The sequence below is a fragment of the Mycteria americana genome, chromosome 1 (genome assembly GCF_035582795.1).
Source record: "Mycteria americana isolate JAX WOST 10 ecotype Jacksonville Zoo and Gardens chromosome 1, USCA_MyAme_1.0, whole genome shotgun sequence".
Lineage (NCBI taxonomy): Eukaryota > Metazoa > Chordata > Aves > Ciconiiformes > Ciconiidae > Mycteria > Mycteria americana.
The window spans coordinates 157,379,248-157,392,646 of NC_134365.1; the positions used below are offsets into that span (position 1 = coordinate 157,379,248).

The window sequence follows — 13,399 nt, forward strand, 5'->3', positions numbered from 1 at the left end:
CAAAAATATATTTTTAAAGGATGTGACAATCTTTGAAATTCAATCTACTCGTGCATCCAGCCTCTCACAAAGTGTTTTGTGAGTAGCCTGGCTGTGACTTTGGGCAGTATTTAAATACATATTCATAGGGCCTGGTGCTCCAATCCCCCCTCATTTCAGGAAAAAAAAAAAAACAAAAACCAAAAAACCAACTGGATCCTGTGTGTGTTGGGCTTGTAGAATCAAGCTTCCACATGTAACCAAAACCTCGCATGCCCCTAGAGGTAATACTTTTATCTGACCATTCAACTACTGTTCAGGCGAACGGTCTTCCCAAGCAAAATTCACTGAAGGCTCGAGAAGTTCATTGCCTGCAAAACAGTATTGCTGGCCAGTGTTTATCATACAGCCATATAGTTTAGTAACAAAAACATGGAGTTTAAATACATTTATACATAAATGAAATAATCACACACTTTTTTTTTAACATATAGCTAAGGAACCCCACGTACTTGAAGCATGGAAACGTGAAAGCAGTAGGGCTGTGTGCTGGCAAAACTGTATTTGCTGTTTCTAGACTAAACTTCACCATTTTCATAAGCAAGGTCTATAATTTTCTAGGCATGTCTCTGCCAGTTTAGGGTGGATGGAGGTAACATTTTATGACTGACATAACTGATGGCAAACTCCCCTCACATAGATAGTATATTTTGATAAATCTGACCATTACCCAGCACAGTTTATTTTTCTTGGAGGAAAAAGGACATGGCTGAAGCAAGGTATGCTGGCAAAAGCATAGTTCAGCAGGCAGGAAAGATGCTAATATTAGCACTATTTTGTTGGTCTACTTCATATATTAGCAAAGCATTCCCAGCTCAAACTAGGAGATAAATGTGGCGAAAGAGATGGGGCAGGTGATACGACAGAAGAAAAGGAACGGGAGAGGTAAACCGAGATCATTTTTTCTTTCATCATGATGGAATTGGTTCCTTCCAATCCAAAGCATTCTATGATCCTATGATTCTCTGGATTATTCTACAGAGATGATTTAAGCAAACATCCTCTGGCAAATCTATTGCAGTTACTGAAGATGCTGCTGTCCCTATTTGTCCACCCCTACTTTCTGCCTGAAATTACTTGGTAGAACAAGAGAGCATGCGCTATGCTTCAACCGTCCAAATTCACAGCCCGATATATCACTGCAAACCCACTTATTTCAGAAATTAAAGCTAATATGCTACACGACGCATAGGAATAGCTGAGGCATTAAGACATGCCAGCCTGTAGAAACAGTGACCTGTAGCTGAGACGTGGGATGGACCAGTGGTGTTAGTGCATTTATTTTAATTAAATGCCCCTGTAATTACATTGAAACGACCGGGAAAGTTTTCTGGAAGGGATATAGTTTTGAAAAGCAATTCAGAGGAGTTCAGAGAAAACTCTGAGTAAGACAGATCACCTATGTAGAACTGGGGTCATTCGTTCTAGAGTGTCGGTCATGAAACAATAGTACTTTTTAACCTGAATTTTACACACACCTGAGTCCCACTTCTTGTGCTCTGTACCCTAGTTATGCATTAAAATTAAACCCCAGACACAATTATGGAAAAAATAATACTTGTTATGAATTGGCCACTGCTAAAAATGAACTGCTAAAGATGCTCCTTACATCAATGCCAATACAGAAATAAAAAGTATAAACTTCATCCTTGAACTCCAGTCTATCGTAATGCCTTTGTCATAGGTAAGTCATAGTTTGTTTGCAAACTTAGTTCTGCTGCTATAGCCAGTATATCAAATGTGTATTGCCCACACAGTCAAGAATAACACACATGGAAATATCAAGTAGATGAATTAATATTCATCAACATGTCAGACCGAAGAATGCTTACTCAAGGTCACCAAGCATATTTCATAAACGTCTGGAAAAATATTTCCAAATTTCCAAGGGGTGTCCGGACAAAAGGCTGCCCTTAGTGTTCATGGGCTCATGGGCTCAGATTGCTCAGAGTGGCAAGAAATTGTTGGGATAACTAACTCCCCTTATGTCTTCAGTAGTGCGAGTTCAGCAGATAGTCTGGCCCGTTACCGTCATAGGCAGAAAATCAACTCTTCCCGAGTTTTTTTTTCATAGGAAACTTTCCTCACTGAGATCTGTTATGCAATCATTACATACAATCTCAATTTACCAATTTACCAATCCTATGCATTTTTCCAGCTACAGAAATCAAAGAACATTACCAGGACAGCAAAGACTGTAAGCACCCTTTTCTGTGAGGAGTCGCTCAGGTGCAGAGAGGTCACGGGTACCTTGCCCAAGGTTATGCACCGAAGCAGTTGCACGTTGCCGGCGCTCTTTTCTTGCTCCTCCAGAGAGGTCGGTGCCTCAGATCTCCGATTACTTCTCTCCCGCCGCCCCCCCCCCCCCTTTAAAAAAAAAAAAAATTAAAACCAGGTAACTACTACCTTATATGTTAATGTTTCCCCGTAAGAAGAAGGGGAGAGGTCTGTCTTCAACAGCTGCTTTATGGCAGCGTACCGGCACTTAGAGTGAAGTGGTCTTTTCCAATCACCCCCCCCCCTTCCTCCCAGTTACAGCCGTTGATTTCTAAACGGGTTATTATGACCCAAACCGCGGAGAATTTCGGGCAGGCGGGAGCGGAGCGGGGCTGTGCGGCGGCAGCAGCGATACGTGCGGGCTGCGGGCGGCCCCGCCGCCGCCTCCTCCGCCGGGAGCACGGGGAGCGCCCGCCCCCGGCCCCGGCCCCCGCCCCGGCCCCGCACGGCGGCAGCTGGAGGCGCCGCATCACTTTCGTCTTTCCTTTTTTTTTTTGGTGGGTTGGTTGGGATTTTTTCCCTCGGCTTTACACGCAAACCCGGCTGCTTCAGCTTCGTCGCAGGCCGGGAAACGAAAGCGTGTCCAGCCGGCTTTCAGGGGAGAGAATGGAAAGCGGGGACGGATGTCTGCGTGACCCCCGCCTCACTTTTCCTGCCGGGCATGTGCAACGGGAGGCTTCCCGCCGCGCTCGGGGCGGGAGGAGAGGTGGCTGGGATTCGAAAGGGGCTGGGCTGGACGCTGGCGGCACGGCCTTTTCCCTTCACCCCCGACTTCTGTTATGACCGCCCGCCCCGCACCACGCTGCGCGCTTCGTGAGGAGCCGCCGCTGCCCTCACCGGAGGGGCGGCAGCCGGGCATCCCCGCCCCGCAGCTCCCTCCCGGGCCCCCTGCCCTCCCCCTTCCTCCCCCCGCTCCCGCCGCACACGGCTAAACGGGGACTGGCGAGCCCCCCGCCCCTCCCGCCGCCCTCCCCGGCCGGGGCCCCATCCCCGCCCGCCGCCAGAGCACGCCCGCCGCCGCCCCCCGCCCCGCGGCGGTGAGTCGCGCCCCCTCCCCTCCGCCATTCACCTCCCTCCGGCTGCCGGCAGAGGAAGGCGCCCATTGATCCCGGGCGCGGCGGGCACGGCCGGCCGGTGACTAACGTGCGGGTCCCCGGTAAACAAGCCAGACACCTCGCCCCCCCCGCCGGCGAGCCCCCGCCCCGCGGGAGGGATCCGCGGGGACCCCGCACACCGCGTAAAGGAGCGATGGGGGCGGCGGGGGAGCGGGCAGCCGGGCGGGGGCGGGGGGAAGGCCGGGGGCCGCGCTCCCCCCGCCGCCGCTCGTTACTTAATTGCCTCGCCGTGCTGCGTCCCACGGCGGGGCCGGGTTCGTTTCCAGAGGAGGCGCGGACGCTGCCCCTGTTCTCCGCTAAGGCGAACCGCCCGGATAAATTAATTTGCTTAATTAAAACCGAGTAACAGCGCCCCGTGTCCCCCCGCCCTCCCGGGGCGGCATTTCCTCGCCGCCGGCAGATAGCCGCTGCGGGGGGCGGCAGCAGCCGGGCCTGGAGGGGAGCGGCGGGGCGCGGGGGACGGCGACTCCCCGAGTGCTTCGGGGCGGGGGAGCGCAATTGCGGCGCGCGAGGTGGGGGGAGCGCGGGGGCACGCGCGGGCGGGGGCTGACACACCGGGTGGAGGAGTGCGCGTACGGCGGGGCGGGGGGGCCGCCGCCGTGCGTGCGTGTGCGAGGCAGGCTGACGCACACACGCGTGTGTGTGGGTGTGCGGGGGGGAGGCTGGCGCACACGCACGCCCGGAAGCTCCGCTCCGGGGGCGGGGGGCCCGCGGCAGGCGGGTCGGCAGCACCTGACGGCCGCGGCGAGCCACGCCGATGCCCGCCGGTGTCCCGCCCGCCGGGGCTGGGACGGGTGGCGACGGACAGCGCCGGGGCGCGCCGGGTGTACCGGCTGTCCCCGCCGTGCCCGCGCCCCCGGCACGCTCCGGGCTGTGCGCGCGGAGGGCAGCGGCGGGGGAGGGGAGGCGGGTCCCGCCGCGCCTGAGGGGGCCGGCGGCTGTGGGCGGGAACGCGCCCGCCGCGGCGGGGCGGGAGGGGGGTGGGGGGGGCGAGGCTGCCGCCGTCCAACGGCGCGGTGCCGCCTCGCAGCCGAGGGCCCGCCCCGCCGTCCCATTGGCGGGCGGGGCCGTCCTTCGCGCGGCGCGGCGGCCAATGCGGGGCGGCGCCGGCGGCGGCCGCGCCCCGCCCCGTCTCGGTGTGTGAGCCTCTCGGTAAGGCGGCGGTCACGTGTTGTTTTGCTCTTTAGTTGGGGCACTCGGTGCGCGATGTGTTACTTACGGCGAAACTCCCGCCGGCGCCGGCAGCAGCCGCCGCGGCAGCAGCAGCGGCAGCAGCAGCGGCCGGGGAGCGGCAGCGGCGCCGCAGGTACCCGAGCCGGGGAGGACGCCGGGCGGCCGCCGGCAGCGCCCGCTGCCTAGAGGCGACGGCCGAGGACCCCGCCGCGGCTCCGGGCGGCCGCGCTCTTCCTGCGGAGGAATAACTTTATTTTACCCGCTGCCCCCTCCCCTCTCTTCTCCCCGCGGCGCTCGGCCCCCAGCCCCGCGCGGCGGCGGCGGCGGCGGCGGCGGCAGCAGCGAGAGGAGCCGGGCGGCGCTCCCGCCGCGGGGCCGGGGATGGCGAGCCCCGCCGTGCTGGGGCTGCTGCCCCCCCTGAGCTCCCCGCCCGGCCCCAACCTGAACAACAACAACAACAACAACCAGGGCGTGAGGAAGTGCGGGTACCTGCGCAAGCAGAAGCACGGCCACAAGCGCTTCTTCGTGCTGCGGGGCCCGGGCCGCGGGGAGGAGGCGGCGGGCGCGGGGGGCGCCCGGCTGGAGTACTACGAGAGCGAGAAGAAATGGAGGAACAAGTCCGGGGCGCCCAAGCGGGTGATCGCCCTGGACTCCTGCCTCAACATCAACAAGCGGGCGGACGCCAAGCACAAGTACCTCATCGCCCTCTACACCAAGGACGAGTACTTCGCCGTGGCGGCCGAGAACGAGCAGGAGCAGGAGGGCTGGTACCGGGCTCTCACCGACCTGCTCAACGAGGGCAAGGCGGCCTGCCAGGGGTCCCCCCACCGCCACCTCGCCTCCCCCTTCTCCGCCTCCTGCAGCGCGGCCGCCGCCTCCCTGGCCGCCGCCGGCGAGGACCTCAACTACGGGCTGATCACCCCGGCCGCCGCTGCCTACCGGGAGGTCTGGCAGGTGACGCTGAAGCCCAAGGGCTTGGGGCAGAGCAAAAACCTCACCGGCGTCCACCGGCTCTGCCTCTCGGCCCGCACCATCGGGTTCGTGCGCCTCAACTGCGAGCTGCCCTCGGTCACGCTGCAGCTGATGAACATCCGCCGCTGCGGCCACTCCGACAGCTTCTTCTTCATCGAGGTGGGGCGCTCGGCGGCCACCGGCCCCGGCGAGCTCTGGATGCAGGCGGACGACTCGGTGGTGGCCCAGAACATCCACGAGACCATCCTGGAGGCCATGAAGGCGCTGAAGGAGCTGTCCGAGTTCCGGCCCCGCAGCAAGAGCCAGTCCTCCTCCTCCTCCTCCGGGGGGGCCGCCGGGCCCGGCGGCAGCGGCGCCTCCGCCACCCACCCCATCACCGTGCCCGGCCGCCGGCACCACCACCTGGTCAACCTGCCTCCCAGCCAGACCGGCCTCCTCCGCCGCTCCCGCACCGACAGCCTCGCCGCCGGCACCAAGTGCACGCCGTGCCGGGTGCGGACGGCCAGCGAGGGCGACGGCTGCCGGGTGGGCTCGGTGGCCGGCAGCCCCATGAGCCCGGGCCCCGTGCGGACCCCCCTCAGCCGCTCGCACACGCTTAGCAGCGGCGGCGGCGGGGGCCGGCAGGCGGGGAAGCTGCTGCCGGTGCTGGGCGGTGGCCTGCAGAGCAGCCGCTCCATGTCCATGCCCGCCTCCCACTCGCCCCCCTCCGCCACCAGCCCCATCAGCCTCTCCTCCAGCAGCGGCCTCGGCTCCGAGCCTGCCCACCCGCAGCGCCCGTCCAGCGGCAGCGCCTCCGTCTCCGGCTCCCCCAGCGACGCCGGCTTCATGTCCTTCGACGAGTACGGCTCCAGCCCGGGCGGCGACCTGCGGCCCTTCTCCTCCTCCTCCACCGCCAGCAACCGCAGCAACACCCCCGAGTCGGTGGCCGAGACCCCCCCGGTGCGGGACCCCGGGGGCGGCACCGACCTCTACGGCTACATGGCGATGGAGCGGCCCCCGAGCGGCCGCCTCTGCTACCGGCCCTGCCCCGACGCCGCGGCCGGCAGGGGCCATCGGAAGCGGACCTACTCCCTGACCACCCCGTGCCGGCAGCGGCCCGCCCCGCCGCAGGTCTCCTCCGCCTCCCTCGACGAGTACACGCTGATGCGCGCCACCTTCGCCGGCAGCGCCGGCCGCCTCTTCCCCTCCTGCCACGCCGGGGCTTCCCCCAAAGTGACCTACACCCCCTACCCCGAGGACTACGGGGACATCGAGATCGGCTCGCACCGCAGCTCCGGCAGCAGCAGCACCAACCTGGGGCCGCCGGCGGGGGCGGGGGGAGGAGGGGGAGATGACGACGGCTACATGCCCATGACCCCCGGCGTGGCCGCAGCCTTGGGGCAGGGCGGCCGGGGCGGTGATGACTACATGCCCATGAGCCCCACCAGCGTGTCCGCCCCCAAGCAGATCCTGCAGCCCCGGGCGGGGGTGGGTGGCGGGTCCCCCGGGAACGGGAGCGGCTACAAGACCAGCTCACCCGGGGAGAGCTCCCCTGACGATAGCGGCTACATGCGGATGTGGTGCGGCTCCAAGCTGTCCGTGGAGAGCTCGGACGGGAGGCTGAGCAACGGTGACTATATCAACATGTCCCCCCGGGACCCCCAGCACGGGCCCCAGGCTCCCTCCCTCACCCCCCCCGACTTCTTTTTCGCCCCTTCGGGGCACGGGTCCAGCGAGCCCCCCAAGCCCGGCTGCTATTCGTACAGCTCCTTGCCCCGCTCCTACAAGAGCCAGGGCCTGGTGAAGGACAGCGACCAGTACGTCTTCATGAACTCCCCGGGGAGGATGATCCCGGAGGAGGCGGTGTGCGGAGCGGGTCAGTCCCCCGCCGGCACCTTCGCCCCTTCCAGCCACACGGTGCCTTCGCCCCTGCGGCACAGCCGGACCGAGAGCTTCCTGAGCCAGCGGTGCCAGCGGGCGGCCCGGCCCAGCCGCCTCTCTTTGGAGACCTTGCGGACGATGCTGCCCAGCATGAACGAGCACCCTCTGCCGCCCGAGCCCAAGAGCCCCGGCGAATACATCAACATTGACTTCGGGGATGCTGCTGTCTATTCTCCCCCCTCGCTGCCCGCCGACAGCCCGGCCTCCTCCCTGGGCTCGGGCACGGGGCAGAGGCGCTCCCCGCTCTCTGACTACATGAACATTGACTTCGGATCACAGTCGCCCTCCCAGTCGGGCACCGTCTCGGTGGGCTCCCTGGAAGCGCTCTCGCCAGGCTCTTCCTCCAGCACCAGCCAGCCCGAGGGGCGCTACCTGAAGGCGGCTGTGGGGGTGGCTTGTTCGTCCAGCCCATCCGACGGTGGGGATTACACCGAGATGACCTTTGGCATGGCCACCACCCCCCCCCAGCCCATCGTTCAGAAGCCAGAAAGTGCCCGGGTCACCAGCCCCACGGCTGGGGTGAAGAGGCTCACCCTCTCTGGGGTGGAGGCTTTCATTCTCTCCAGCCCTCCCCCAGACCCGAACCGGGGGGCCAAGGTCATCCGGGCGGATCCCCAGGGGCGCAGGAGGCACAGCTCGGAAACTTTCTCCTCCACCACCACTGTGACCCCCGTGTCCCCCTCCTTCGCACACAACCCCAAACGGCACAACTCGGCCTCGGTGGAGAACGTGTCCCTCAGGAAAAGCGAAGGCCTGGAGGAGGAGCAGGGTAGCAGCCCCATGTGCCGGGAGACCTCGGCTGGCTTCCAGAACGGCCTCAACTACATCGCCATCGACGTGGTGGACGGGACCCTGGCAAACTGTGACAAAGCCAGGTCGAAAGCCAGGCACGTCCTGAACGGTGGCATCAACGGAGTGGAGATGAGCGCCTATGCCAGCATAGACTTTCTGTCTCACAACCTGAAGGAAGCGAGTGCTGTGAAAGGTGAGTAGCTACGTCTGACAGTGCCTGCCACGCGTGTTTGTGCTTGGTGTTTGTTTCTCACCGCGGGGTTGTGTTTTGTCGGGTAGAGCACTGTCCCTCCTCGCCTTCTTAAAAATCTCTTTTCCCCCAACACGCCCTGTAATAAACAGTCCTGGAGGAACTTGCTGGCTCTTTGTATGAGAAAAAGTTTAATTTTGGGATATTTCTTCACGTTTGAATGCTACTGTGCTATTATTATGAGTGTATACTTCTGGGTACCCCAATAGAAGTTAATGTTTACACAGTTACTATGTTTGGGCTGTACTTCAGAGTTTTCTTATGTAAGATTTTGGGAAGTGTTTGGAAAATGTGACCAAAATAGTGTATGTTAATGCAGTTTCTAAATACTATTTTAAAATGTAAAATGATGGAGTTAAAAAACAGGATTGTTGGACCGAGGACATCAGATTACAAAAAAATCCTTGGCTCTCTAGCTGGGAAGGTCAATCATACCAAAACGAGAAGGATAAATTTAATATCTTGGTTTTGAAATACCTTATCTCTTGCAAAAGTTTAACAGTAAATCATAGTGAGCATGGAACGTGAATTTTAGGGGAAAAAAAAAAAATTCTTTCCAGAAGTCACTATATGCATGAGCTGTTGCATGTTGTATGGCACATTTCCCTTAAAGGCCCACCCTATGGTGGTGTGTAACTATATTCCAGCTGGCGGCTCGGTCCCAGCATGAGTGGCCAGTTGGTTGGCTTGCTTTTATATGGATTGCAAATGCTGGGTGTTCAAAGACAAAAGCAAACCGAAGAAATCTGAAACTTAGGGTGAGAGAGAATTTAGGTTTTAATTATGTAGCTGTTCCTTTGTTGAGGTGCTAGTTATGCTGTTTAAAAAAAAAAAAAGACACAAAGAAATCCCCCCCCCCCAATAGCAACCCGCCTCCTCTTAGCGAATGAGAATTTGTACACAACTGGGGGCTGGCTGAGGAGGGCACAGAACAGCCAGTCTGTCAAGGATTAAAAGTTAATGATGAGACACTGTAGGGATTCTCTTTGCTCTTGAATTTATGCAAGACATGGTACTTTAAACCCATATGTGTATATAGCTGTAATATATGTTTATGGGTCTAGCTAGGTGAAATGACATAACCACGTAAAAGTAGTTGCTTGGAGGTGAATAGGTATTGCTTCTGTATTCGCAGTGCTGATAGAGGTCGTCAATCATAAGCAAACAGCGACAGTTTGTAAGAGCCACTTGCAGTTTTTTTTTCTTCTGTTTTCTTAGTAGCTAGTTGATCTTGAGGAAGAAAATATTTTCTCTTTTGATGGCAAGGACAGGAAGATGGAAAAGATGAGAGATCCACCGTTTGCAGAGCAAGCTTTGAACCTAATTGAGAGGAGAGGCTTGTTGAATGAAATGTCAGAGTTCGAAAGGGTGAACGCTCGTTCTGAATGACTCGAAGGGTTGAGGGCAGAGCGTTATTTGTCTGTTGCTTTTAGTTTTGCTGGGCTCGTTTTCAGGATCCCCGTGGCTTGACCTAGCTAGACGGGTGCGGATGCTGCAGCCACCGCTCTCCTGTCCAGCCCCGGGGTTGCGGTCCCGGGCACCGAGAAACGATCGCGCCCCTTGCTTTGCAAACTGATTTTGCACAAAACCGAGGAGTTCTTCTTGAGCCACCTACAGCCCCAACTGCAAACCAAGCCCCGTGGTGGGAAAAAGCTATTTCCACAGCATTCCCCAAACTGCTGACCCCAAGGCGGGGGGGGGGGTGTGGGGGGTGGGGGCAGGGGGAGGGGAGCGGGCACCAGTTACCGAGAAAACCTGGAGTGGATGGCAGCACAGTCCCCATCCCGGCGAAGAGCCGGAATGAAAGAGCCGATAAGAGCAGATAAGCAGGGGGAACCGAGTGCTGTCCTTCCCATCCAGTAAACAAAAGGATAATACAATAAACATAGCCGTGTTAATTTGGTACGCGGCGTACAGAGGAGGGGGTTCAGCTCTGCTATGTCTTTGTCAAGGGGTGGTTATAGGCTTTGCCTTATTTTAATATTTAATCCGCATGCGTATTTATTTTTCCTCTTTCCCATAAGCTTTTAAACGCAGCCCGCATCGAGAAGTGTTCTGGGGAAGCTCGTTGAGACTTAATCTCCCTGTAGAAGGCGAGGCTGACTTCTCCACCACCCCGCTTCCCTGAGAAGCGTGCACGCCCGCTGCCTGCGCTCGGGGTTGGGGGGCTCGGGGATGACTGTGGCCGGTGTCGGGCCAAGGCGGTAAGGAAAAAACTCACACGAGCATCACCAGTCAGCAGTGTGCAGGCTTAGGTACCAAAAACAGGGTTTCAGGTAGATTGTGCTTGTGGCAGGCAAGCTGGAAAAGTCATAGCATGGGGAAGGAGAAATATCTCACAAAGGACTTTATCCGTCTAAGTCGACTCAAGTAATTCACTCTTGCAAATTTTCTAGTTTCTCTTTTGGTTTTCATTGGGATTTCACACCCAAGGTTGTTTACGGAAGGACTTCTGCCGCTGTTTAAAAAGATCACCAATACATTGTGCCAGTGTATTTGAATGTCAGACATTGTGATTTGGGAGACTATGAAGAATTTAATGTTTTACAGAGAAAGACATATGCAATTTAAAGAAAACTGTATTTTGAGCGTGAGCAAGATTATTTTAACACAGTGGTAATTCAGGCAGATTTGAGAGAATCTAACTTTGTAAAAATTAATGGTTTGCACAAGAGATAGCTTTATATATAAACAGCATTGTTTACTTAGTTGTTTGCACTTTTTCCATATTTTGTTTCTAACTACATTAGCAAATTCAGAAGCTTTACTACTTCAAAACTTCTTCAAAAACCAAGAGAGGTTTCTAGCAATTTTAAAACAATGGAGAATCAACATATATTTACTATTTAGAACAGGAGAATCTCAGAGATACAGGGTAAACAAACAAGCTCCTTGTAATTACCTTCTCAGTAAATTAATATTTCAATTTGTGTAAAATACATGGAAAAAACCAGTTTGAATTCTTCCTGAAGGTCTGCAGCAGTAGATGTGTTTTTGTGTGGGTGAGTGTTTTACGGGAAATGCTTTGTATCATTTAAAGGTGGCTGGTTTTCACGTGTAGCTTGTCTCTCTGCTATCAGTAACTTGCCTCTGCTGTAGGGAGTGCTGTGCTTTTGGAAATCTCTGTCCATGTTATCCTGTCGTGGCAAGAGTAAGCGAGTGCATCCACAACTGCTGTCAAAACAGAAAAATTAAAAGGTTGCTTGAAATTATTGGTTTGTTTAGTTTTACTGTGTTCTGAAGGTGTGCAAATATTTAAGAATTGGAGAAACACTTGCCTTCATTTGATGTGTAAATGAAATAATACTGTTACTGGTTAGTTAAAACTTGTTACTTGCTGATAATTAGCCTTTGTTCTTAAAATATGACTGCTTTTTTGCTTAAAAACATATGAACTGTGTATGGTTTTCATTATTTATGGAGATATTTACACTCAGTTTTCTCATATAGTGTAAATTATTTATTCCAGTATATTTATGACAGATTACACCCAATAATGATGTTACTTTTTATGGTGGTTCTTAGTTCTATTGAAGTCAAATGGGAGTTTTGTCTCTATTTCAGTGGGGTTGAGATTTTACCCTTTGTGTGTAATCCTGAAATTCTTAAGTAAAATTCCCATTAAATTTAGTAGGTGTGTAATAGGGAATTTTGCTTAATTGAAAACACCAGACTTGGGTGGGTTATCTTTAATTGTGTTTTCTTTTCGTTAACAAAATGCTCTGTAACTTGTAAATGTTTCTAGTAGTTGGTCTAGCTTTCTAAAATCGAACAGATACTATGTGTAATGGTGCAAAAAAACCTGAGGGTTGTTTTCCTCCTGTGTTAGTTTCTTTTGTCTTGATTTATTTAAAGAAGTCATCATCTGTAATGCATCTACTTAAGATCGTAATAAGGTGATTTTTTTATAATAATGACACCCCCCCCCTCCCCCCCTTGTGAATTAGCTCTTACTTTTGTGAGGGTTTTATGATTGCACCTAAACAATAAAAAGCCTGTCTTAAGAAATCTCTTCCTGTGTCTTTCTAATGGCATTTTAGGTTATGGAAGACATAACCCTTGTTTCCTTTTTCTTTGGGATTACTTTGTACAATGAATTATTTTATTAAGGGTTTTTTTTCCCCTCTAATATGCCAACTGCCATAAAGTTTTGGTTCTCAGAGCAGCATGAGAATGTTTAATTGTCTCTGTAACAAAACTTCTATTCATTTCAAAATGACTTCTTAAAAGTTATTAAAAGAACTATATGCTGCGTTAGAAATCTATACATCTTTTAAAGTCTCTTTTTGAATAAATTGGTTGTAGTAGTTTCTCGTACTGATAAGTTCTGTGAGAACATCAAAATTAGCAGCAGAAAGAACTGAACTACTTTTAATACCTCACATAGTTTGATTTTTTTTTTTTAACCTCTTAAGCTTAGAATTAAAAATTTGAGGTTTTCTTTTACAACCTCTAGAAATTCACTTCTTCTCTCTCAAATTGCATTTTACAGCTGACCAAACCAAAATGGTTAGGTCTGAACCTAGCAGGGCCACTTGTGAAACACGAAATGTAAACTGAAGTTATCTAAGATTAAATGAAGCCTTTGATATTTTAAATTACGTTGATGATATGGATGTCAGCTTTTTACAAGCAGATAGAATATTAAAACGTGTAACATCTATTAGACTTTTATTTTGCTTTATACTTTAAATTATGTTTAGCCATACTGCTCATAGAAAGAATGTCATTATTACTTTGAGTCATTTAAGATAAATTGTTATAGACCAAGTTGAATGGTGGGTTTGTTCTAAAATGAACTGGTACAGTCATTGCTTAAGGCAGAGGAAATGCTTAGGTTGATGATTGCTTCTGATTACTT

General features: G+C 54.3%; 1 protein-coding gene across 3 annotated transcripts in view; it reads left to right on the plus strand.

Annotated features, from left to right (window-relative positions):
• Positions 1-4,576: 4,576 nt before the first annotated feature.
• Positions 4,577-13,399, plus strand: part of IRS2 (insulin receptor substrate 2) — a 32,263-nt gene continuing 23,440 nt past the window's right edge. The window contains exons 1-2 of one of the 3 annotated variants that reach the window (XM_075525965.1): positions 4,577-8,481; positions 10,935-12,511. In XM_075525965.1, the coding sequence (XP_075382080.1) occupies positions 4,986-8,481; positions 10,935-11,038 (3,600 nt within the window). In that variant the 5' untranslated portion in view covers positions 4,577-4,985 and the 3' untranslated portion in view covers positions 11,039-12,511. Of the gene's footprint in view, positions 8,482-10,562; positions 12,512-13,399 lie in introns of those variants that run through there. The other 2 variants (XM_075525956.1, XM_075525975.1) reach the window with 2 other exon arrangements.